The sequence below is a fragment of the Peromyscus californicus genome, unplaced genomic scaffold (assembly GCF_007827085.1).
Source record: "Peromyscus californicus insignis strain IS unplaced genomic scaffold, ASM782708v3 Scaffold_11__1_contigs__length_118956290, whole genome shotgun sequence".
Classification (NCBI taxonomy): domain Eukaryota; kingdom Metazoa; phylum Chordata; class Mammalia; order Rodentia; family Cricetidae; genus Peromyscus; species Peromyscus californicus.
In genome coordinates this window covers 74531577-74557431 of record NW_026294402.1, presented here as the reverse complement: position 1 = coordinate 74557431, position 25855 = coordinate 74531577, and the positions used below count along the sequence as shown (strand labels likewise).

General features: G+C 38.4%; 1 protein-coding gene across 2 annotated transcripts in view; it reads left to right on the top strand.

Moving 5' to 3' along the window:
* Nucleotides 1–25855, top strand: part of Col12a1 (collagen type XII alpha 1 chain) — a 118309-nt gene that overhangs the window by 20772 nt on the left and 71682 nt on the right. Inside the window, exons 10-18 of one of the 2 annotated variants that reach the window (XM_052715123.1) lie at nt 1628–1918; nt 2381–2983; nt 4435–4707; nt 8084–8356; nt 8844–9116; nt 18193–18465; nt 22715–22981; nt 23353–23545; nt 24512–24633. The exons of the other annotated variant lie outside the window; for it this stretch is intronic. Coding sequence (XP_052571083.1) covers nt 1628–1918; nt 2381–2983; nt 4435–4707; nt 8084–8356; nt 8844–9116; nt 18193–18465; nt 22715–22981; nt 23353–23545; nt 24512–24633 — 2568 coding nt within the window. The remainder of the gene's footprint in view (nt 1–1627; nt 1919–2380; nt 2984–4434; nt 4708–8083; nt 8357–8843; nt 9117–18192; nt 18466–22714; nt 22982–23352; nt 23546–24511; nt 24634–25855) is intronic. 2 annotated transcript variants of the gene reach the window in all.

Genomic DNA, 25855 nt, shown 5'->3' with positions numbered 1-25855 from the left:
CCTCCTGCCTTCCCTTCAAATTATGGATTATTTTTCTTTGTTTTTGTTACATATATGTTTGTGTGTGTAAATGCACAAATACATTAATACAGCCTGTTTATTTATGCCGAATCTGTTTAGTGTTACTTGTATGTATATGATTTTGAGGATCCACTTGGTACTGGATAAACAGTCAAAGGTCTCACCTCTAGGAAAAACTGCTTCTCCTACTTTCCGAATTCCTTAGTTGCCTGTAGTTCTGTGTCTAGGGGTGGGGCCTTGTGAGATTTCCCTCCATTGATAAAACTCTCATAAACAAGTCTTTTTGTGTATATTGACTATCCATAACCAGGCTTTTCTGGCATTTGCTTTAATTATTTTATCTGCGGACTTAAACATTGGCAGGGTGCAGACACTTTAGCATTCTAGAACATGAAAGAGTGATAGCATTGTTTCTACCAACTACCTAAGGACCAGGACTTCCCGTTATCACGTGCTCCCTAATGTGTTCAAAGCTTAGAGATATTCATAGATTGATCGATTTGATACTCCCACATCTGAAAAGCTTTCCCATTTCTATGGGTTGTTACTTCTAAGTACATAGAAGAGAGGAGAGGCATTTCAAAAAGATATTTTATGAGGATCCATTTGAACACCGAAAGCCCCTGGTGGTCTTCCTCCCACTGTGGGAACTGAGGAGTGGTTATGTAGAACTTCCACATGCTTCCATCTCCAATCATACTTTGGGAAGTTCCTTGGCTTTTCTTCTCCCAGGACTTCTCAATGCTTCCTAGGCTCCAAATCCTTTCTTTTCTTCTTTACAGTCTAAAGGCTAACTTTCCCCCACCCCCACCCTGATTATCGTAAGATCCACATGCCTCCTTTCACTTTACTCAGATTATCTCTCTTTACTTTAAACAGCTTAATTTTTAGTAAAGTGCAGTTGTGTGCTTGTCAAGATCAGGCAAGGTTTTTCTTGTGCCACTGTTTGAACTTTCCTGCATGGGTAGCCATGACCACACCACAGCTGTGTCCAGCTTTTTTCAGGGCCTGTAGTGAATAAATCATCAATGTAGTGGATAGTTAGCAAACGTCTATACTGAGACAGGAAAATAAAGACAAACAAAATGTTAAATTAAAAATGAAAATTTTGGGCCGGGCGGTGGTGGCGCACGCCTTTAATCCCAGCACTCGGGAGGCAGAGCCAGGCGGAGCCTTTAATCCCAGCACTCGGGAGGCAGAGCCAGGCAGATCTCTGTGAGTTCGAGGCCAGCCTGGGCTACCAAGTGAGTTCCAGGAGAGGCGCAAAGCTACACAGAGAAACCCTGTCTCGAAAAACCAAAAAAAAAAAAAAAAAAAAAAAAAAATGAAAATTTTGATTTCATAGAAAGATTAAACATTAAATCTACTTTTATTTCAAAAAATTTTCTTCCCTGCCAAACTTTTTAGTGTAGGAACTAAATTCCTGACAGTAGGAACTATTGGTTTGTTCATACAGGTAGAATTAGGGAGGGAGGGTATCAATGACCACTTTCTGATATAGACATCATCAATTTGAATAAGGAGAATTGAAGGTGCAAATGTAAAACCTAATGGAGTTATACTTCATTATTAATCACCACAGGGTTTTTTTTTTTTTTTTCCCCAGTCATCGAGCCTCCTTCAAATCTGGTTGCCACAGAAGTGTCATCAAAATACATTAAGCTGAGCTGGGATCCATCTCCCAGTGCTGTGACCGGCTATAAAGTCCTCCTCACACCAATGGCTGCAGGAAGCCGGCATCACGCTTTGAGTGTGGGGCCTCAGACGACCACACTCAATGTTCGTGACCTCTCAGCTGACACAGAATACCAGATCAGTGTTTCTGCCATGAAGGGACTGACATCCAGCGAGCCCATTTCGGTGATGGAGAAGACTCAGCCAATGAAAGTTCAAGTGGGTAAGTTAGCCATTTTATCACTGGGGTTGGAATACAACAGTATGGCCTACTAGTTCAGACTTCGTTTTAAACACATTATTTATAGTAGTTTTCTTCTCTATTTTTTTTTGAAATTTTTTAATTTTTATTTTGCAATGGATGGAGTCTTTTCTGGTACCTGGAGCTTGTTGTTTTGGTTTAGACTGGGTGATTAGCAAGCCCCAGCATCTGCCTGTCTTCATACCCCCAGCACTGCATTACAGGTACACTTGATTCTTATGTGGGTGCTGAATATCCAAACTCAGGTCCTCATGCTTGCTGAGGAAGCACTTGACCTACTGAGCCGCCTCTCCAGTCCTGCAGCAGTTTTTGAAAAGAAGTAGACTTACAAAGAAAAGTGAGATATCTCGAGATATCCAGACCTTCATTTTATTGTATTTTAGTTCATATTTGTGTATGAATGGATTTTCTTTCTCTTCACAGAATGTTCACGTGGTGTGGATATAAAAGCTGATATTGTGTTTTTGGTTGATGGTTCCTATAGCATCGGGATTGCAAACTTTGTTAAAGTTAGAGCCTTTCTGGAAGTTCTTGCAAAAAGTTTTGAGATATCACCAAACAGAGTACAGATAAGCCTTGTCCAATACAGCAGAGACCCTCACACTGAATTCACATTGAAGGAATTTAACAGAGTTGAAGATATAATCAAAGCAATAAACACCTTCCCCTACAGGGGAGGATCCACAAACACAGGCAAAGCAATGACTTATGTCAGAGAGAAAATATTTGTGCCTAACAAAGGCTCAAGAAGTAATGTACCGAAGGTCATGATTCTCATCACTGATGGGAAGTCGTCAGATGCTTTCAGAGACCCTGCTATAAAACTCAGAAATTCAGACGTGGAGATCTTCGCAGTTGGTGTAAAGGATGCTGTTCGCTCAGAGTTGGAAGCCATTGCCTCTCCTCCTCCCGAGACCCATGTGTTCACAGTGGAAGATTTTGATGCCTTTCAGAGGATATCGTTTGAACTCACACAGTCTATCTGTCTTAGAATTGAGCAAGAGTTGGCAGCTATAAAGAAGAAAGGTTGGTAGATTTTGGAAAGTAAAAGGCATTTGCCTGTGAACAAAGCTCCCCAGTTCTAAAACTATAGGTAGGACTCTTCTTCCATTCACTGGGCACAGGGAAGCATCCCACTGCTATTGAAAACCACCGAACTGCATGTATTTGGGTTTGACACATAACTTTCTCCTGGGTATGCATATCATTTCATTTTTGGTGAAAAAAATTGTTTACTCAGAGAGTCATGAGATTTCCCTCCCTAGGTCCCCGGGGGAGTTCAGGACCCAGCTGCATCACACTATTTGTCAGAGCCAATTAAACAACCACTTACTGAGTTTTCTACTGTGTAGCTACAGATCCAAGTCCTTTGAACCCAAAGCAACTAAAACATTCTTGGACCTTTGGATTCTTTTTGTGCATTCTCTTTCCTTGTTTTGGGATATGACACCTCACATCTGGAGTTCTCTAGTCTTTCTTCTTGATTTGTCTAAATTCTGCTTTCCAATGCTTAAAATATCACCCCCTTTCTAAACCCTCCTTAAGTTTTCCATGTATGGCACTTTTACACATTTGGTGTTTCTGTTAGTAACTTTATACTTTCATGTCTCTCCTGTTTGTGTGTCCCCCAAGGACAATATGCATTAAGCATTGTCTCTTCTTATGATCGGTTTAATGCATGTTCAGTTTAATAAGGATTCTTTTCAAAACCTTTGTTTTGTAAATGTGTATATGTCTGTGTGCCTATGTGTGCACACACATTTATGTGTGTGTGATGGTGGACATGCACATGCCATGGCATGTGTGTGGAGGTCAGAGGCCTCCGGTGTTGTCCTTGACTTCCACCTTATTTGAGACAGTCTTTGCTGTTCGCTGCCGTATACGTCAGGCTGAGGTCTCTTATCCTCAGCCCCTCTTCTTGTAGAAACACTGGGATCCAGAGGAACCCCACTGCACCCAGCTCTAGACGGATTTGGGGGATTCAAGTTTAGTGTCCTCATATTTGCGTGACAAGTGCTTTCCCCACTGAGGCACCTTCCCAGGTGTTACAATTATTCATTTGCCAGAAATTTCCTCAGTTGTACTTTGAAATATCTGCCTACCTGTCACTAAGAGTTAGTATTCAAGTACCAGCATAATTGGGAAAATTGTCATGGTTCATTTAAAATCTGCTACTGTTTACATAAACACTTGGGGAATATTCATTCTATTACTGCTTTGTCTTGAGAAACTCAAATTCAAGTTCCATTTTAATTAATTACTTCCTTCGTATAATATAATCACTGTTGTGGAAAACCAAGGAACATGACCAGGACTTCCTTTTAAGTGGGGGGCCTTCTCTCTGTGGTCATGAACATGGGTCTCAATGGCCCTGCTCCCAAATGAATGGCAACAATTTTGGAAGCACAGAGTCAAGAGGTCTATTTTTATTTCACAGATTTAAATATTTAAATTATTTCTTTTCTTCTTTTAAACAGCTTATGTGCCACCAAAGGATCTGAAGTTTTCTCAGGTGACTTCTAATAGTTTCAAAGCTGAATGGTCTCCCGCTGGAGAGAATGTTTTTTCATATCATGTCACATACAAGGATGCTACAGGGGATGATGAGGTCACAGTGGTGGAGCCAGCTTCGAGCACCAGTGTTGTCCTCAGCAACCTGAAGCCAGAGACCCTGTACTTGGTAAATGTGACTGCAGAGTATGAAGATGGCTTCAGCATTCCCCTAGCTGGAGAGGAGACCACAGATGAAGGTACAGTGGGGTTTCTTCCATGTTTTCTCAAAACATTGTAATTCATTAGCTAGCAAAGTTACAGCACGAATAAAGCACCTGATTTTAGTCCATGTTAATAAAATGAAAAGGAACAAACAAACCCATTTCAGCCATTTCAACCATTCTTCAGGTGCATATTTCAACTGCACGAAGTGTATTGACCTTGTACAGCCATCATCACCACCATCCACGTGCGGAATGTCATAACAAAACCTTGTAGCCATAGTGGGTCTCCATTTTCCAATGCCCTGCTCCCAGACTGTCAACCTACTTTCTGTTTCTTTGAATTGGAGTGTTTGAAGCCCTTACTGAACATAACCATGTGATGTCGATCTCTTTGTCTGACTTCTTCCACCTAATGTAATTCCTCATCCATGTTGCAGCTTGTGTCAGAGTTTATGTATTTATTGAGACAGGATCTCACTATGTAGCCCTGGCTGACCTTAATTCGCTGTGTAAATCAGGCTAACCTTGAACACACAGAGATCTGCCTGCCTCTGACTCCCGAGTGCAATGGTTGAAGGCCTGTACCACCATGCTTGGGCAGAATTTCATTTCTTTTTAAGGATGAATGGATATTGTCTCATTGAATGAATACACCACTCTCTATTCATCTATTCAGGTTGTTCCCACTTTTAGCTATCGTGAATAATGCTGCTGGGACATGAGTGAATTAATTCTACTGGTGTTTGAGATGTGTCATCTTTACTGATTAGGGCTGGGTACCTTTTGGCATAATGAATTTCATTTGACATTTAGTCTGGCCAAGAAGAAAAAATTAAGACAAGTCAAGTACTCTTCGAATGGAGTCAGTGATGATTCCAAGAGATGTGGGTTCTCTTCCCTGTTTTGACGGGTGCAAGGGAAAAATTCTAAGGGCCATCATGGGAATTTAAAATGTACAAAGAAGTGCTTGCAGACAGATCTGGCACACATTGCACTCCTTATTGATAAAGTTAGGGAATAGCTTTGTCTCTAAAACATTTTTCAAGGAGGTTTGGTTTTTTTCATTTTGTACATGATATAGGTATAGTTATGGCTATAGGCCAACAAAAGTATCTAACACATCTTTTTTTTTTGTGTATGTGGTGTTTCTATAACTTAGATATTTGTACTTAAGATATTTCTGCTTTTTTGTTGATTGCTTATACTGCCTACCACAGCTCAAGAAGAAACTTGAGTCTGATACCTTTTAAAAACTGAATGTGAAGCAGTCTGCCTCACTGTTGAATTTCATTCTCCTGTTTACTTCCACTTGCTTCTGGTACAAATAGACACACTGTTTGTACTGATGGCTTCTTATCCTCCCAGAGCACTAAGGTTTGAGAGGCTGCCACGCTGGGTGGTTTTATTTCAGTCCTCTCTTCAAACACATGAGAGCAAGTACAAGTTATCTGTAGAAAGAGGCAGAAGGCACATGAGATAACTATGCTATTAGTCACTTTAGGACACCAACCTTGGAATTAAACACTTAAAAAAACAGTTGTGTTATCTTTACTTAGTTTTATTTGCATTCTTTTAATAGGCTGAAAAACTATCTTGCTTACAAATATGTTGACATTGTTTGCTTTTGGCCACGGGACACTGTTTTCCCCTGTAATCTTACTTATAGAGTTTTTTTTATTACAACTTTTTTCATAAAAATAAACTGTCAAAGTAAACATACTACATTTCCATTCTCTTTCTCAAAGAAGAAGAAGAAAAGGGAGTTTTGAGTTGAGGCCAATGTATTCATATATACTCAGATTTTCAGACATTGGTCTACTACAGAAGAGCTTAATGCCTGACAGCTTTACTGCTTTCCATGAGATTGTGACATCTAAAGTTTCAGTTGTAAATATTCAAGTTTTAGCATTGAACATCTGAATTAAGCTGGTGGTTTTTGAGCTCTCACTAGGTGTCATATGCTATACTGAGTGTTTCCCATGCATTATTTTACTCAGGCACTTCAATAATCTAATGAATAGTCATGTTTAACTGCTGAGCAGCCTGTGGCTCAAATTATATAACTATTAAGCTTCAGAGTCAGGATTCACAGCTGTTAGTCATTCCGCTTCCTATGTTTTGACTAATTTGGTCTTTTTTCTTGACATACTTAATGAATCATAGGTAAAGTTGGCCAACTACAACTTCCTTCTTTTCTTTCTTTTTCTGTCTTTCTGTCTTTCTTCCTTCCTTCCTTCCTTCCTTCCTTCCTTCCTTCCTTCCTTCCTTCCTTCCTTCCTTCCTTCCTTCCTTCCTTTCTTTCTTTCTTTCTTTCTTTCTTTCTTTCTTTCTTTCTCTTCCTTCCTTCCTTCCTTCCTTCTCTTTCTTTCCTTCCTTTTTTTTTGGTGAGGGGAGGGGTCAGGGTCTCATTATTTAGCCCTGACTGGCCTGGAACTGTTTATGTACATCAAACTGGCCTTTAACTGACAGAGATCCACCTACCTCTGCCTTCTGAGTCCTAGGATTAAGGTATACAACTGCCCTACTCCACATATTTCTTTTATTGATGGATTTATTTTCTTTCCATTTTTTTTCTGTCTGGAGTGATCTACTGGTGTGTTAAATTTTTCTTTTTAAATTTTGATTTACTCATTTTACTTTTATTTATATGCATTTTTATTTATTTATATGCGTTTCCTACATGTATGTCTGTGTACCATGTGTGTGCAGTGCCCTTAGAGGCCAGAAGAGGGTATTGGACACCCTGAAACTGGATTAACAGGTGGTTGGGAGCTGCGGTGTGGGTGGTGGGAACCGACCTGTGTCCTCTGAAAGAACAGCCAAATTTTCAACCACTGAGCCATCTCTCCAACCCTATAATGTGTTGAAATTTTAAGTAAAGTTCTAATCCTGTTTGTCAGTCACATCCAACCACATTAGACTACAGCTTTGCCCCAGTGAATTGAGAACATAATGACTTTGAGTTCACCATTGTTGAATTTGTTGTCCAGATGGACAGTCTTTCTTCTTGAGCATGTTTACTAAACATAAAGTCCAATGATGTTCTCATTTGGGCTCTTACTTGAAAAATGTCATTGAAGACCCCAAGTCCATGTTATTCACATTGCAATTTGACTTTGAGGTTTATATTTAATGATATTCATTAAGTGCTTGTCACATACTTCTCACTTATAATATATAGCCCAATTTTTCCTCTACAGCAAATGACCACACACATAAATTTTTTGCAGAATGGTTTCAGAATCTATTTAAGGTCTGGCTAAATGAATGTTGTAACCAGAATGCTTGTGAATAAAAATGGCCATGGAAATTAGTTAGAAAAATACTATAATTAATGTTCAAAAGCTAGTTTTTTGGTACTCACATAAAATCAGCTAACTTTTAAAAAATATACATTTTTAAATTTCAGTAAAAGGAGTACCACGAAACCTGAAGGTGTCGGATGAGACTACAGACAGTTTTAAAATTACCTGGTCTCAAGCTCCCGGGAGAGTCTTAAGGTATCGAATTCTGTACAGACCAGTTGCTGGTGGAGAAAGCAAAGAAGTTAGTACCCCAGCCAATCAGAGGAGGAAAACACTGGAGAACCTGACGCCAGACACAAAGTATGAAATCTCTGTAATTCCCGAATATTCCTCCGGACTGGGCTCTCCACTGACAGGAAATGCAGCCACCGAAGAAGGTAGAGGAAATATGCTCATCACATGGAAACAACACACATTACTTAGTTCCATTTGTAGGAAAGCTTTAAGGAAAATATTTTATATGGAAGATTCTGATGACAGATTTTACATAAAAGATTTTTTCCTTTGAGACAGAATGCATGTATGTAGCCCAGGCTATCCTCAAACCTATGATCTTTCTATCTTATACTCCTAAGTGCTGGAATTGTGGGAGTGGGCTACTATGTCTGGCTTCTATGGAAGATTTTAATTTGCATGAACACAGAAAACGAATTAGATGTTGTTTGCTCATTATTTACTATTGTGTAGGACCCTATTTAGCAATGCTTATATTTTGTTAGCGAGGCAGTGGTGTATATTGCCACAGAGTCATTATATAGGATGTAAATTTGATATAACACACATATGAAAAAAATGGGTGTTTCCAAGTCTTTTTTTTTTTTAACTAAACAATGCCTTTTGATGCTGTCATCTTTTTTAATGAAGTTAGAGGGAATCCAAGAGACTTAAGAGTTTCTGACGCTACAACATCAACGCTGAAGCTGTCTTGGAGTGGGGCACCAGGAAAAGTGAAGCAGTATCTTGTCACGTACACCCCAGCAGCAGGAGGTGAAACTCAAGAGGTCACTGTGAGGGGAGACACAACCAACACGGTGTTGAGGCGATTGAAGGAGGGGACACAATACGACTTATCTGTGACAGCACTGTATGCGTCTGGGGCTGGAGAAGCCCTTTCTGGTAAAGGAACAACACTTGAAGGTAATTAATGTCCCGTGTTCCGGCAAATCTTGAGCCTGTGTGTGATTCTGCATGAAGAAGCTGGAAGTGCTTTTAGAGAATGAAGTTTTGACTATGTAGTCTTTTTTCTTAAAAGGAATGCATATTTAAAACGAGTCCTATAAAACAACCTCTTATATACAGATATAACACAAGCAACTGATATAAAGCCATGGTCTGCTGCAATGAATAAAATGGGCAATATTCAAGGGAAAGGACCTTGGGAAATGTACATTAGAGGAGCTTTCAGAGGGTTTATGGTCATGGCTCCATTCTCCAGGTCCATATGGGAGCCACTCTCAAACTTTAGTTATGCCCTTTTCATAAAACATTCGTAATTGCTTAAGGAATATGACACTCCACTATAGACTCTTACGTTTATAATATTGTACATCACTTATGTGAATTAATAATTAGAGAAAAGTTAATCTGAAGTACACTATGAGTGCAAAAAATACAAAACAAAACAGTGGAGTTGGGCAAAATATCCAACCTTAGTTGGATCCAGGAGTTTGGAGTGTTGTAGGTACTGTAACTGGCAGCAACAAGGCCCGGGAGAGAGAGTTTTGGACTGTAGAAAAAGTTTTAGTCAAGAATTGAACACAAATCAGAAAAGATTAAATACTTGCAACCAAGAATTTCATCCCAATAGTCAATAGAATCCATTTTTTTTGGCAGAGGTCTTAAATAAAATATTAAATACCAGTATTAAAGTACTGATAACCAGAAGAACACTAGATATACCACTTGTCTATGTGACCTTAAAAGGAACCCTTTGTTCCCTCCCCCATGTCAGTTTGCCTCTGGACAGAGGACTGGCCCTTTTCCTTTCTTCCTCTTAGGGTTACTAGCTCAAATGGGAGAAGGCTAGTGAGATCCTTGGGAACTGTAAAATACTACCTATAAAATAATTTAGCGACTTCAGACCTGTTGCCTACAAGTAAATCTTCAGTAGTTCAAAGCTATTGACTGGCTGCATAAAAGCCTTGAAAACAAGAGGCAGACATGGAAATTACCTTAACTATGGAAATATACTCCAACAGAAGAAGCACATGGTCTTTCCATCTGGAAGAACATCCAAAGTGTGTTCTCCGACCTTTTGATATTCTCCTTTTCACATGCTTTGCATGAACTTAAAGCGTAGACTGTTCAGAGGATATTTGTTAAAGAATAAACTTTGAAGTGTTATTTTTTTTTACAGTTAGGTGTGGATTATATTTGCTAAAATTTCTTCCGTATAGGGAGATTCCTGGAAATAATACTTTCCCTTTTGGATGTACTTCTAATCTTGATACTCACCTGTACTTTCTGGATTCAGAAATACACACGTACTTAGTCAAAACCTTCTTCATTACCTTTAGTTTCTATTATTTATGTATTTTTACACTTCCATTGGTGTATGCTTGCTTGCATGCTGACCATTCTTACCTCCCATCTCCTCACTACTCCTGGTCACCCTCTCTGGTCCCCACCACCCTCTTTCACATCCTTGTCTTTTTGTTTTGCCTTGGGATCCATTGGGATTCACCAGGGCCGTCTGTGGGACTGTAGGTTTGGAGCTATCTGTTGGAGCTTTGTGGATTAGTAGCGGGCAGACACAACTGAAGACAGTGACTCCCACTTTCCCAGACCTGCCATTAGCCAATAGTTCAGAGGCCCCCCCCCCCCACTTCCTTGAATGATATGATGGGGCTAGTCTTGTAAGGGACTAGTGCAGGTAACTACAGCTGATGTGTGTGAAGGTTTACAATAGTTGTACCCAGTCTAAGAAAAGGTATTTCATAGCTCCTCACCCCACCTTTCTCTTTTTAAAAAACAATTTATTTATTTGTATTTTTATTTACATTGGTGTTTTGCCTGCATGTATGTCTGTGTGAGGGTGTCGGATTCCCTGAAACAGGAATTACAGACAGCTGTGAGCTGTCATGTGGTGCTGAGAATTGAATCTGGGTCCTCTGGAAGAGCAGCCAGTGCTCTTAACCACTAAGCCATCTCTCCAGCGCCCACCCCATCTTTCTTGATTTTAAATATTAAAATATTTTTCACCAAGAATAATGTACTAGAACTCTCACATAGCAAAATGAACTCTTTAACCTCCAGCAAACATTTTCTTGGGCTGTAATTTGTTTTAGGTCAGATGGGTAGTATAATTATTTATAAATTTATAACTTTATAGAAATGGCATAGAGGAATTGCCAAATTATCTGTGCGTGTGAGTGTTAAGTAAGCACACACACACATCTACATGGATTTGACCAGAAACTATTTCTGAGGAAGATGCACAGGAAGTAAAATGAATTTTTAGAAATCATTGTTTCTTATTTATTGAGAAGGAAGAAAGCTAAATAGTTTGTAGACTAGCTTAAAAACATGGTGATTCTGAAACTAAAATGTGTTGATCAAAGACTTCTTTCTTACTTTATATTAGAGCTTTAGACCTATCATGAAGATTACAAAAATGCCATCCTCCTGCTTTCATGGACATATTTATCCCATTGCATTATGTGTGGTAAACTTGATGAGTCCGTGGAAGTGTATTTGTGGCTAAATTAAAATAATAGAAGACTTTTGCCCCTGCTTATTCCATTTTGTTTTATTATACCAACTCAGCCAAATCCACATACCATATACAGGAATAGGATATGATGGTGAATGTGGGGAGTGGAAAGCCCAAAGTTGAGCCAGGCAAATGCTTTTGAGGGCTGCTGTTTTTCTAATCTGGTTCTCTCCTGGGAGAGGAGGTGGTAAGAGCAGACCTTGAAGGAATGCTTCTTCTATCCAGGGCCTGGAGTCAACCAGCAAGAGCCTTCTGTAGGTTAAGAATTTTGCAGATTATCTTGAGAACATGTGGCTTTCAATTTAAAGAACAAAAGTTCTGCCTTATTCTTTTTAGAATACTTTGTATGGTCTACAACCATCCCTAACCTGAATTTCTTTCCTAGTGCTTTTTCCTTTTGAAATGCAGCCGATGATCTGAAAATTCCCCGTCTCTGGAAGAGAGATTTATTAGCATTGGCACTGGGGAAGTTCATGGTTGGCTTTGGACTGTTGTGTGATAGAATCACAAAGGCAGAGTTTATTACTATTTCAGATCCAAACTTCAGAGGAATCTGAGCAGAAGCTATTAAGTTTGATTTATATTGTCCCCAACTGCCGTTGTTGTCATTAGAGTAGATAGTTCTAATGTAATTACTAAAACTCTGCTGTGCATGCAAATGTACTTTAAGTCTGCATAGAAACCTTAGGAGTCACTGTGGGACTTGAGAGAGAGGGGAACCTACTTTGGTAGGCCAAAATGAATAATGCTTCACTCTGATTCAGAGATTCACGCAAATGAATGGATAGATCAGTTTGGGAATAATACAGTTCTGTTTTTGAATTTTGAGTATTTTCTAGCTATGGAAACCATGCCTTTTCAGGATTTCCTTTGTTTCAGTTGCTGTAGCAACCTGCTAGTGCCTGACATATGAATGGCTTCCTACAGATCAAACCAAGTTGACTCAGCTGACATTTTGTTACAGTGAGGTTTTCAGTACAGTGCAAGGATTCTGCCTTATGCACAAAAACACAGGCTTCTCCAAGGTGGACTGAACAAGGCTTCTCTGTTTTCCTAAATTTATTGCTGTCTCATAATTTGAAAAATCATACATTGGGAGTATAAGCACTCTGACATTGCCAGGGAACTTGATCACGGTTGTTGAAGGCTAATTCAGTTTCTTGTCTGTGGCTTAATTGCTTGCCAGAGAAAAACAGCTAAGTCAGATTTGGAGAGGCATTAATGAGGAAAGAAATGTTTCTACTCGTGCAGCTCTGAAGCTGAACTGCAGTTTTGTTAGGTATTTACAAGTTGCTTATTCCTTTAAGTAGCTGAGCTGAGTCGTCAACAGTGAACTTTGCCCTCTGGAATGGTGGCTCTGGTTCTGTTTCCACATGAATGTTATCCAGAAGCAGGTCTTCTGCAGTCTGCTGTGGAAAGTTGGATGACTTTTGAGCTGAGCTCTAACGGAAAAGACAAATTGATTTAGAAGAGCATTTACATTACATTTTAAATTGAACTTCTATTTTTGAAAGTGCTGTGTGAAGTCCAGTGAAGGCTGGCTGGAACAATCTATAAGATGAAACACAGCTTCATTACAGGGTGATTCATTCTTCAGTTATCATCGTTGGCTAATTTATATTTTAATTATGTTTGAATTGGATGCTAATTTCCTTTTCAGAAGGCAAATGGAAAAGAGCTAAGGAAACATAGGAAAGTTACTTAAATGAGACATTAGCTCTTTGGCATAGCATGTGGAAAACATTGTATAATTCAACTCTTTGTGGATGTTCAGATCATGAGAAATACACCTGTCTGCACCACTTCCACAGCATCGGCAATGAGGTGATGCAAGCAGACATGAGAAAAAATACATTTTGAATATATATATATATATGAACATGATTTATAGTCAGAACAGAGATGTTGAATACCAAAATTGTTTTAAAGAATATCAATTTTTTAAATAAGTTCATACACACACACACACACACACACACACACACACACACACATATATATATATATATATATATATTATATATATATATATATATATATAAAATGTATCTTAATCATACCTTCCGACTTCCCCTGGACACTCAGCCTCCTGCAGTAAACATATCCTCTTCCTACCTTCATGTCCTCATTAAAAAATACAACCTACTGGAGTCCAATTGGTGCTACCTGAATGCACTAATGAATGGGCATGGGGCCATCACCCTGAGCACAGGCAATCTACCAATGGGCATACACTCTTAAGAGAAAAACGAATTCTCCTCCCCCAGTAGCCAATAACCAACCAATAGTTCCTCATGAACTCCTCAATGTTGAAATATTAACTGGCTTGATTTTGTGCATGCTGTTTGGGTAGTCACAGTTGCTGTGAGTTCATGAGTGTAAAGGCTGAATCATGCCCCAAAGATGGTGCTCCCCAGCATTTCTTATTTCCCCTCTTACATTCTTTCTATTCCTCTTCTGCAATGGTCCTGAAGCCCTGGAGGTTAGCTGGAGGTTACTATAAATGCTCTGTTTAGGGCCAAAGACTCAGAAGTCACTTATTCTCAGCCCTTTGACTGAACACCAATATTTTGAAATCTGATTGAGTTTTATATTTTTGAATCTATGACAGAAATGCACTCCTATTCCTTGTACTTACACTGGTGATAGGAAAAACGTATAGGAACACTACTGAGATGTCATCAAAGTGAAGAGAAGTGATGGCCCTAGGAAGAGACATTTGAAACAAATGCCACAGATTCTATTCCAGAGATAAATTAAATATAGGAAACACAGGTATGCAGTTCAGAGCAGGAGCAAGAAAGCACTATGAGATAAAGCATTGTTGGAATATGCCACTAAGGAAAAACCCTGAGCAATCCTTGGGATCATAAAACAAACATTTGAGGAACTCATGCAGGAGGGAGGGAGCAACCACCACAGCAGATGTGGATCTCAACTCATCAAGGTAGTGAGTGACAGAGGAATGAAGCCTTCTGGGTTCTGCTCACTACCAGGAGACCAGACTCTGACTTCCAGCTTTCCCTTTCTCCTCTCTCTCCCCTAACGTATTCTAAAAATGGATGCTTGCTCAAACCCAATCTTACCAAACTAAAATATTTTCTGGTAGTTACTGGTAATTGTAGCTTCTTGGAGGACAGGAGCTATAAATAAATTAAATAAGCAAATGCCTGCCTAGATGACACTTTGACTAAACCCTGTAAGAGGGCCACTGACAGTTAAAAAAATAAGCGTGTGTTGAGAGCCATTTTCTTTTAAGACAGATAGGGCAGAGAGAAGAGAGGGAGACATCCACATCACGTTTTATGACATAGGAAGCATGTGATAGCAGGTTAAATCAACTTCCCAGTTCTCTGAGTGTCAGTCTTGAAGTGACTTTGATTTGATGTGCATGGCAATAAAGCTATAAAATAGAGGAACCACCAAGCGATCTCAGAGATCATAGCCGTGACCCACCTGTTGACCAGTTTTGCTTCATAAATTCTTCATTTTCAAGAAGCTGCCATTCTAGGCAAAAGCAAGAGTGAAGGTTTATTGTTGCTCTGGTCAAGTGTATCTTTTGAACAAACAACTCTGTAAGTCTCAGAGAGGAGCAGCAGAAAGAAATTAGACAGGAGTATGTGTGTGTGTGTGTGTGTGTGTGTGTGTGTGTGTGTGTGTGTGTGTGTAGAAGGAGAGTGGAGAGAGTGTGAAGAGAGACATGAAAGAGCAAGAGCCATGGAGGAATGAATCACAAGGAAGATTTAAAAGATTTTTAGAAACTGTTGGTATTTAGACAGTCTCATGTGTTCTGATTTGAGCAGGGTTGAGCTTTGCCTCTCAAGGCGTGCCTATGCACCTAATCATTTCCGGTCCAGATGTTTTGTTACCAAAGCACTAGGAAGTGACTCAGGTGGTTGCACACTTAATCCCAACACCAGCTGAAAGCAACCTTACATCCTGCCTGTTGTACTACAGAGTCCCATGCAGTTGCTTTAGGTTTTGGTAATCTAACATTTGACCAAACCAAGACCCCATTTAAAAAGAAAACAAAAAACTTCATAGGTTGTAGGTCTGATATTTAGTCTCCTCATGGAACTATCTTTCTTCTCAAAAATCCATGTTACAAAGTATCTTGTATTTCAGTAGAATGTGTTATGGAGAAAAAGCAGCAGTATGCCCGATAACAGTATAAACTTAACATTGAAGAATATTCTTATCACTTTGTCTGATACAGGAAACTGGTTTGAAGCATTTGTCTTTTCATTCATAACTTCTAAATTGAACATTTTCCTCTTTTCTTTGGGGTCTGAACTTCATCTTCAGTGTGGAATGTGGCAATATGTGTGTTTGCCAATGCTGTTTATACACCTCAGTCAGGAACTTTGTGTTGAAGGCCTGTTCCTTGTGACTGAGAATCTTCTCTGAGGTCACTCAAGTCCTTGTTGGTGTGCCTTTAATGAGAAGTCAAATATCTTTTAGTTGCTGTTTCATTTGTATCTTATAAAGAGCTTTTGCAAATTAATTTCAGACATTAATGCACTTGACCAAGTATTGTGATTTTGTTAGTGTTTTTGTTCTAGCTTTACAAGTCTTTCGAGTGTTAAAATAGTTGATTAAACTCATGGGAAGACATGTCTAGTGATCAGGGATCTTCTTGTTTTAGGCTCAGAAACAATCTCTGTGAATATATTTTTGCTTCAACCACAATTCTCTTCCTGTTATTTTTCTCACAGTGAAATTATTTGCTTGTGTTTGTGAGACTGATGCCTGTTGTCATGGAAACAAACAATGCCACAAATTCAGTGCTGTAGAAATTAGGGAGAAAAATAGACTAAAAAGCATAGCTCTTAGGAAAAGTAGACATTGATGATTAGCTTGGTATTAATTTGGAAGAAAATTTCCATATTCTAGCTATTTTTATATGTTTGGAGAATATCATTAATGCATTAACTGGCTTATTTAAATGCAAAGTCACCATCAAGTGAGTTCATTTCCCAGTAGTCCTCCTGACTGCCGGCTAAGAAATTCAGAAGCAAAGGCGCATGTGGAAAAATGATCCATAGTAAGCAAAGGAAAAGTATATTGCAGACTTGAAACTTAGCAGAGTTGTGGGAAATCAGTCATCAAAACAAGTAGAAAACAACAAACAACCAAACCAAGCCAACAAGCCAGTAATTCTGCAAGTAAAAAAATTATAGAGGTTATTACCATGCAATAGCAAATTCTCCTACAGAAGGCTTTTTAGCTCTTAAGTGCGGAGGGAAAAAAGTCACTATGTTCTTGAAAATAAGTCTTCCTGGTTTCAGTGAAATATGCAGCTAATTTCCTTCTGGAGATGAGATGTCCTGTCTGCTTTCACAGTTATTTATAATGGAGTAAGAACTTTCCGTTAGGATCTGGTAGGCTTTCAGCTTCTGTTGTATTTATCTTTCCCTTTAAGTTCTACCATGGATGAGGAGAGTGTTTGTGCACTGACTTTTTTTCCCACTAACCATTATCATTATTTTTGGTTGATGCTTAATGGTTTATGAGTAGTTCTAAAATGTTCATTTCACTCTGAGTTAAGAAAATAGCAGCTTTCAAAACCTAGTATGTGCACTATCATTTACATGCATGTAAAACAATTACTGGCATAATGTATGCTGAGGAGGCAGATAGTTTTATATTTATGTCACAATATGGCATAAAACCTAGTAAAAGCATCCAATATAAAGTGACTAGTACATTTATATTACATTTAAAATATGGAAAATGAGGGTTTTATTAGAAGACATCTGTGCCTATTATTAAGTTGAGGTTTCTATGTTTTTCCATTTTGGAGACGTATATATTAATAAAAGAGCCATCTATGATTTAGTAGCAGACCATTTTGATGACTAATCACTTTCAAGTTGTACAGAAGTATTGGTGACTTTTCGTTTAATTGGAGTTAAGCTATGTTGAAAGTTTGTATTTTTACTCTTTTGAACTGAATATGTAAATAAAAGCTTATTCAGAAAGCTATTGTTGGAGTTAAAGTTGTATGCAAGTTATATGCAAGTGGTATATGATTGTTGTATTAACTGTAATTCATATATTGAAATTGAGATTTATTAAAGTTAGAGAGAAAGGAAAAAAAATCCCAGAAAGGACATGAAGACCTTTGTGAACAGTGGGCTATGTCCTAAAGCACACTGAAATGTAATAAATATTGACATTTAGACATTTTTTTCTTTGGAAAAATTTAAAAGTGTGTATTTCTTCAAATTTGGGTGTCAGTCTTGGCCTCGAGGGCCCTGTAATACAAATAGGCACGAGGTAAGGTTGCTATTTAGGAATTGTGCAACAAGGAGTTTTCTTCTGCTGATTTGCTCCATTGTTTAAAAACAGATTCAAAGCACAGAAAGAATGATCAATTTTAGGTCAGTTTTAGAGAGGTTGAGTTTGAGTTCAGTAGGTTAGGATGGCTACCAGGATAAGTGAATATTTAATTATCCAGTTGACATTTAAAAAGTGCTACTCCTTTAACCTCTGTTCTAGAACGTGGTTCACCTCAAGATCTAGTCACTAAAGACATCACGGACACGTCGATTGGGGCCTATTGGACATCTGCTCCAGGAATGGTTCGAGGGTACAGGGTCTCATGGAAGTCGCTTTATGATGATATTGAGGCTGGAGAGAAAGATCTTCCTGGAGATGCCCTTCATACGATGATAGAGAATCTACAGCCAGAGACCAAGTACAAAATTTCAGTTTTTGCAACTTACAGCAGTGGAGAAGGAGAGCCCGTAACTGGAGATGCCACAACTGAATGTAGGTAACTTCCCAAGTGTGCTGGGATACATGTTGGTACCATCTAATGACTAATCAGCTCAGGTGACATGCGATTTAACCACCAAGGTTTTTTCTTCACTTTGGAATAAGAACTGAATGTTAATTAAGTTTAAGGAGTGTGGTTTAAGTTCAAATTTGGTCTCGATCTGAAAAATATAGTGTTACATTTGGACAGTTTTGAATTCTTCCCAGCCACATGGATTTGTCCATTTTGTTTTCTAGTAAAAGGATCTGCTAGCTAGGATATTCAACTAATGAAAATACAGCTCCCATGTAGACTAAAAGAATTTAGGAGCACTTGTGACTGCATGATCTTAGTCAAGTGCCTTAGCTGTCTTCAAATGTCAAATTTCGTTATCTGTAGAATACAGATGACAAATTTCTTCTCTTATAGTGCCATGAGGATTAAATGAAAGGACAGTAGACAGAGCACAAGGTACAGTGCCTAGTCACTTAAGGATGTCAGATAACGATGTGAGGCTGCTGAGTTTATGCTTTTTACATGAGAGTAATGCTACATTTGTTACCCTTTTCCCCCTACCTTTGCTAAGATTAACTCAAAAGCCCACTCAATTTTCTGTGGCTCAGATTGACTTCTGTTTCATTACTTTTTTCTTGTGAATGATTATGAACAGTCTATCTGGGGAAGGAGGCATCAAGACGTCTTAGTTTTCCTTACTATTTTTTTGAGTGACAGTGTATATGTTTAGTAATTTCAACAAGTGTACTACTTTGGTGGGTTTGTGGATAATGGAGAAAGCTGTGTGTCTGTGTAGGCAAGGGAGGATACCTGGGGCATATCTGTGCTTCTTGACCACTATTTTTTTCTATTTTTCTTTTTGAGACAGGATTTCATTATATAGCCCTTGCTAGCTTGGACTCACTATGTAGATCATGATAGTTTCACATTCATAGAGAGCTGCTTGCCTTTGCCTCCTGAGTGCTGGGATTAAAAGCATGTGTCACTAGATCTGGCCTCTCTTTGCTCACTTTTGCTATGACATGAATAGTGTTCTAAGAGAGCAAATTGGAAGGACAGGGTATGGGAGGCAGATACTCAATTCACAGTCTATCTGGTATAAAGGTGTCCTTATATATCATTATAGTATGTACAATTCATAGGCACAACAAAAGCAGAATAGGAACAAACAAACAAACAAAAAAGCAAAGACTATTTAAACCTAGCCAAACAAAAACTAAACCAAACCAAACAAGACAGCGGCAATTATAAAAGCAAATAACAACAAATATCTGTTAGTCACAGACATTTCTAAACATTTAGAGAAAATTTTTTTGCTTTCATTTTTCAAAATTTCACATTTTCACATGTGCTTCTTACATGTGTTTAGAAGTGTGTCCAGCATCACTTTCAACGGCAACTCAAGGACATGGCACATGGATGCTGATGCCATGAAAGTGATGAATTGGGATTAGACTGTCCATTGTTCCCCCTCCTGGTAGCTAGTTCAGCAGTGGCACGGGGAGTGTCTGAAAGTACACTGTGAGTTGTTAAAACATGAAGAGAACTCACAGACTGTAAGCCTGCCACAGAATTTTTGTAGTTCATGGCAGACCTATTCATGATGTGAGAAACACTGACTTGTATGAGAAGTCACAGAGCTTTTATTTTTCTCTTCCTAAAGTAGATTTCTGATTAAAAATGAGATGAGATTTGATGTACCTCATCTCAATTCAGCTTTTTTTTTAATTGTGAAGAGTTAATGGAAATGCAGAAATCCAGTGGGAACCCATGGAGTATGTCAAGGCACGAGGTAGAACAGTTGGCTGCCATTGACACATTTACACTGATAAAGATTTGGAAGTTTGGGATTCTGTTCTTTTGGGAACATAGGTTTATTTTTAGCCACCACTCATAAGATTTAACTTTACATTTTTCTCAATTGTGGACTTTAGGAAGAAAAGTTTGAGAACTTTGTGTATGACAAAGATGTCTTGTTTTACCAAGAAAAATTTAGGAGATAGAAATAGGAGATCATACAATATATTTCATTATAGCACCTGTTAGAAAAAATAGAGATGCATAACAATTTTAGTGTTTGTAAACAGTGATAATCTAATGAGAAGAAATTTCATTTTTCTTCTCTTTTACTGTAAGATACAATTAAAATATTTTTTTTTGGGATAGCACGTAAGGGAATGGGTTTCACTGTGGCATCTTCATAGAATGTCTCAGTATGTATTACTTTGTCCTCCTCCCAGACTACCAACTTCCACATTTCCAGCTTTCTTTCCCTAGTTAATTCGCTTTTACTGTTTTCCAATCACAAGTATTTTATTACTCTATTTATTATCCTCCCTCAAAATCTCTTCTTCTCTCATGAACCCCCTTTTTTAGCTTCATGACTTACAAACACACCTATATAAACACACCTGCATGTGCACACGCAAGTGCGTGCACACACACACACACACACACACACACACACACACACACACACAGGTTCTTTACATCAGAGATGGGGATAGGGAAGGCTGAGCATGAACTGGTGTCTTCACTTTCTATAACTAAGGTCACTGACATCATTAAATTAGGGTCTTATCTATTCAAACTTATTTAACTGAAATTGCCTCCCCAAAGGTCCTACCTGCAAGTATCAACATTGTAGGTTAAAGCTTCAACATGATTTTTAGGGAGGACACAATTATTACACCCAAAATTTAGGTAATAAATTTGTTCTTGTTCTTATAATTTTTATTTGAATCCAGATATTGTGAGTTTTATTTTGTTGGGTTCTGGAAAGTATATTACTATAAATATTGATCTTACCCCCCCTATCTAGAAATACAGTTTTTTGGAAATAGTTTGATCTTTTTGAAATTCAATTTAAGACCTGTTTTAGTTTAGGAGCACTTTTGCTGTGTTATTGAAGCAATCACCTGCTGTATACTCTACATGTTATCACCACAGTTCTAAGGTTTGGTCTTCTGGCTGGGGGAAACTTTCTGGCCACATGTACGCTTCAAGAGTGGTTATGCTTGTTTTGGGTGGTGTGTTCGCCAGTTTTTGGTACTTTCTTCACACATGCCCTGATTTATCCTGGGTTGGGAACCCAAAGAGGATCTTCTATATGTTTTCGGAGCATTTTATTTGTGGCATGCTCTCTAGTGCAGTGCTCTCTCTGTGGATTCCAGTTGATGTGGACTCCCACCATCTCCTCAGTTAAGGGAGACCACAGGGCTCCATCTGGACCCCACCTGCCTGTGTTGGTTTATGGAAACACTCCAGAGTTAGCCTGAGTCTGTTCCTAAAGTACCAGGGATCACTGATGCTAAGTGATGTTTATTGTCTAAAAAGTATTTTAACAAAGTTTTTTTCCTCTCCATTTAAAGCTGTTTTGTTATGATTCTTATCCATTGACTGTGAAAATTTCTTTGAAAATCAGGAAAGACAGTTGACTTTGTTTCCTTCAGCTATAGTACCTTCTAGTAGTACTTGTGAGTCTTCCAGTCTTACGACTCTTGCACTGAATTGAATGATCCTGCTGATAAACTCATTATTTGTGAGAAAGGGGATATTGGTTGTTTGAAGGTGTTTGGTGATCTATTTCTGTCAGTTATTCGTAATAGTGAAATATTAGTAAAAGAGCTAATTGAGTGATGATATTAGCTACACATGAGATATATGTTAATACACAGTGTGTCCTGAAATACTTGATGTGTATACCTTCATCTGCTAGCCTTTGAGATGTTTTCACCTACTGGAGTTGCCTGCTCTTTTTGTGTTCATAGTCTTGCATGCACGAGGAAATCAGAGATTGATATCAATCATCCTACCTCTGGCTAGTCATTTACAGACTGTAGCTTCTTCTGAAAAGGCCAGAATAAAATTTCTAACTCTTTATTTTGATCTTTAGCATTCTTTGTGGTTTTATTACTAGAGGAATTCTTTTCAGATAAAACACAATAAAATTTTAAAACCACATCATTGGAAATGGATTTTTTCTTTACTAAAGTCTCTAGAATGCAAATAGGAAATCCCTGCAATATGAACTTTCATATTTTAGTATTAACCGGATAAAGCAAAAGCATCCTGCTGAGGCCATGCTGAGATTAGGCTCACATACCATCACGAACCAGAGAGACTACTATGTTAAGCAAGACATCTGTGTCCACACTTAAGAATCCAGTTTCTTCTTACGTGAAGGAGGGGATTGACAAAAATTGTTTTCTTTTGACATGCTATAGATTAATTTTTTTGTTTCCATAGTATCCCAAGATTCCAAAACCTTAAAAGTGGACGAAGAAACAGAACACACGATGAGAGTTACATGGAAACCAGCACCAGGGAAAGTCGTCAACTACCGTGTTGTGTATCGCCCTCAAAAGGGAGGGAGACAAATGGTCGCTAAGGTGCCACCCACAGTCACTTCAACAGTGCTAAAGAGACTTCAACCCCAGACCACGTATGACATCACAGTTCTCCCGATGTATAAGACAGGAGAAGGAAAGCTCAGGCAAGGATCAGGGACAACAGGTATACAACAGTAATAATTCTAATCATGCCTTCAGGGGAGAGAGTATGGTGCACTTAAAAAGAAAGCTGTAGTGTATCTGCTTCATTTGGGAACATTTCAAATTGAATCTGGGGTTGTGCCCAACAGGAACACGATCCTGGATTCAAGGTTCTACATGCTAATATATCAATCTAAGACTTACTTGAATGGTGAGGATTGTGTATGCTGCTCAGGTACCACAGCCATTTCTCGGGCTTTTATTTAACCTGACATTTTGTACTGACATCTGGACTTGACTCTTTATACATATGTATTTTTGTGGGTGCTAATAAAAAAAACACCTAAGCCTATCTTATTGGTAATATTAAAAAAAAACTTTTTAATTTTACAGCTTCTCGATTTAAATCACCAAGAAACCTCAAAACTTCTGACCCAACAATGTCAAGTTTTCGAGTGACTTGGGAGCCTGCCCCTGGGGAAGTGAAAGGTTACAAAGTCACATTCCATCCTACAGGCGATGACAGAAGACTAGGGGAGTTGGTCCTTGGACCATATGACAACACAGTTGTCTTGGAGGAGCTTAGGTAGGAATACCTATATTTGTGCTAAAAGATTACATCACTTACATAAATTAGTAGATTTTACACAAAGAACTACCTCATATCTGTTTGCAGAAACCAGCAAAGAATTAAGCCTGAATGAATAGTTTGTATTTTTAAATAATTTTTGTTATTAAGTGATCAGGGATAACTTAAAAGAAAAAGAATATCTGGATTTTAACATGTCCATATCACATAGTTTCATCGCAACTGCAGCCATGTGGAAATGTGTGGCCAGGTAACTCATTCTGAGACACCCCCCCTCACGCCCCCCGCCGTGTGGGTGTCTCTGCAATGAGGCATACTGGAGCTCCCAGGCCAGAGTCTGAGCTTGTCGCCAGCTGGCAAAACAGCTTTGGGTCGATTAAAGGTCTAGTTGTAGACAGTGAGTTGGAAAACCAGGGAGTGTGAGTTTGAACAGCACTCCACATCCATCCGGTGGTACCAATGGGCTACTGTACATTCCTCTTGGAAACTTCTCTGTTCAAGTGTTCATTTAATAATGTTAAACCTGTATAGTGCTTGTTGTTCACTATCACTTGAATAGATAGGATGAAGGTTAGTGATGTCACTGTTTGATGCTGCCCAGTGCTCAGTACCTGGCAGACAATGAACATTCTTAAACCCTTCCTCTCAGAGGCAGCAGAAGCAAGGCAGCTCCTTCTTCCCCATGCTGAGGGGCATGGGGGGAATGCTGCCTCTGGCAGCAAAGCCAGTCCAGAAATGGTGCTGTAAATCCCCGGAGCTCCCTGGAATGCTCGGTGGCTAGCATCCTGTGATTCCTCACCATCAAGCTGGAATGTGATGGCAACTGTTTTTTCTCTTTCACAATACTGAATATTTTAAGCTTCTCTGGGTGAAGTTTGTTAGTGAAGATGAGTGTCTTTAACACGATGAAAACTGCTTCCCTGAGCCCGTGGTCCGTACTCACTCTGCACATCACTGTTTCAGGGCAGGCACAACCTATAGAGTCAATGTTTTTGGGATGTTTGATGGAGGAGAAAGTTTACCACTTGTTGGGCAAGAAATGACAACCCTTTCTGACACAACCGTGACACCATTTTTGTCCTCTGGTAAGAAATTGAATTGTATTGCCATAGGAAAATAGTAATATGAAACTGTCTCAAATGTTGTGTTAGGTTATTAAACAATGATAAGTAATTATAATTTTTCACTACAAATTATTTAAATAATTCACATATTTTATGTTTGAAAAAAACTGCTTCAAGATTTGCAGCTGAGGCTATTTTTGGCTTATCTTTTTCAGTTTTTAACTAATTAAAAACTGTTATTTAAAAATTAGTTTTTATTAAGTGTAACAACAGTAGTTACACTTTCTAATTTTTATTTCTAGTGATACAATTTTCTTTTGTTATAATAATTATATATTTTTACTTCAATGGCTTATTTGGGCTGAGAAAGAAGGCTTGACATATAAAAAAGTGGTCAATCATGACTTGCAAACAAAATTGTAGCACAAGCCCTTTAGACATTCTGCCCCTTGCCATAATTACAGGCTCGATGTAAATAAATCCAGCATTTAATATAATTAGAGGTGAGAGCAGGAGGTAGAGTTCACTTCTAAACTTTTAAAAACTCATTTGCTGAAACCAGTAAGTCTTAGCATAGGCAGAGATTTTGAAGGTGTAGGTCCCAGGAACAGTATTTGGGAGTCTTCCATCTTGGGGAAGGTATTACATGGATGGTACTTTGTAATTGGTAGTGTGATGAGCATTACTTAATTTTCTTTCATTTTAAGAGTGATATAAGCATGATCTGATAACATTGCAATAAATGGTAATTTTATAGCTGGGGACACAAGCTTCTAGAAAAAAGAGCATTTAAAGTTAGATGTGGATAAAAAAGTCAAATTTTGCTATTTTGCATTGCTTCATTGTTTCTCTTATGATGATATTAACTGACTTATATTTTTATTTTGTAGCTTGTCACTGAGGATATTGGGATTACTTTCTCTTCCCAAAGCACCTTAGCTTTGTATCTGTGTTTGCTTGTTGTCTCTACAGCCCTCAGTTTGTGTATTTCTTTGCATACTTTTCCTAGTTGTCTTCCTCCTTCCTCAATTCTTTGAATGTGCAAACTTTGCTGTCTGATATCTCCAGTAGATGAAAAAGTTAAACAATTAACAATGAATAATATAACAATGTGTTAGATTTTCAAAACGTGTCTTTACTTCATCTAGTTCTGATTTTAAGAGTCATGTGTCGATTCCTTATAACATGTAATAGTTACCTGGCAGCTTAATTATTATAGAGGATACTTTTGGCTCACTGAAAC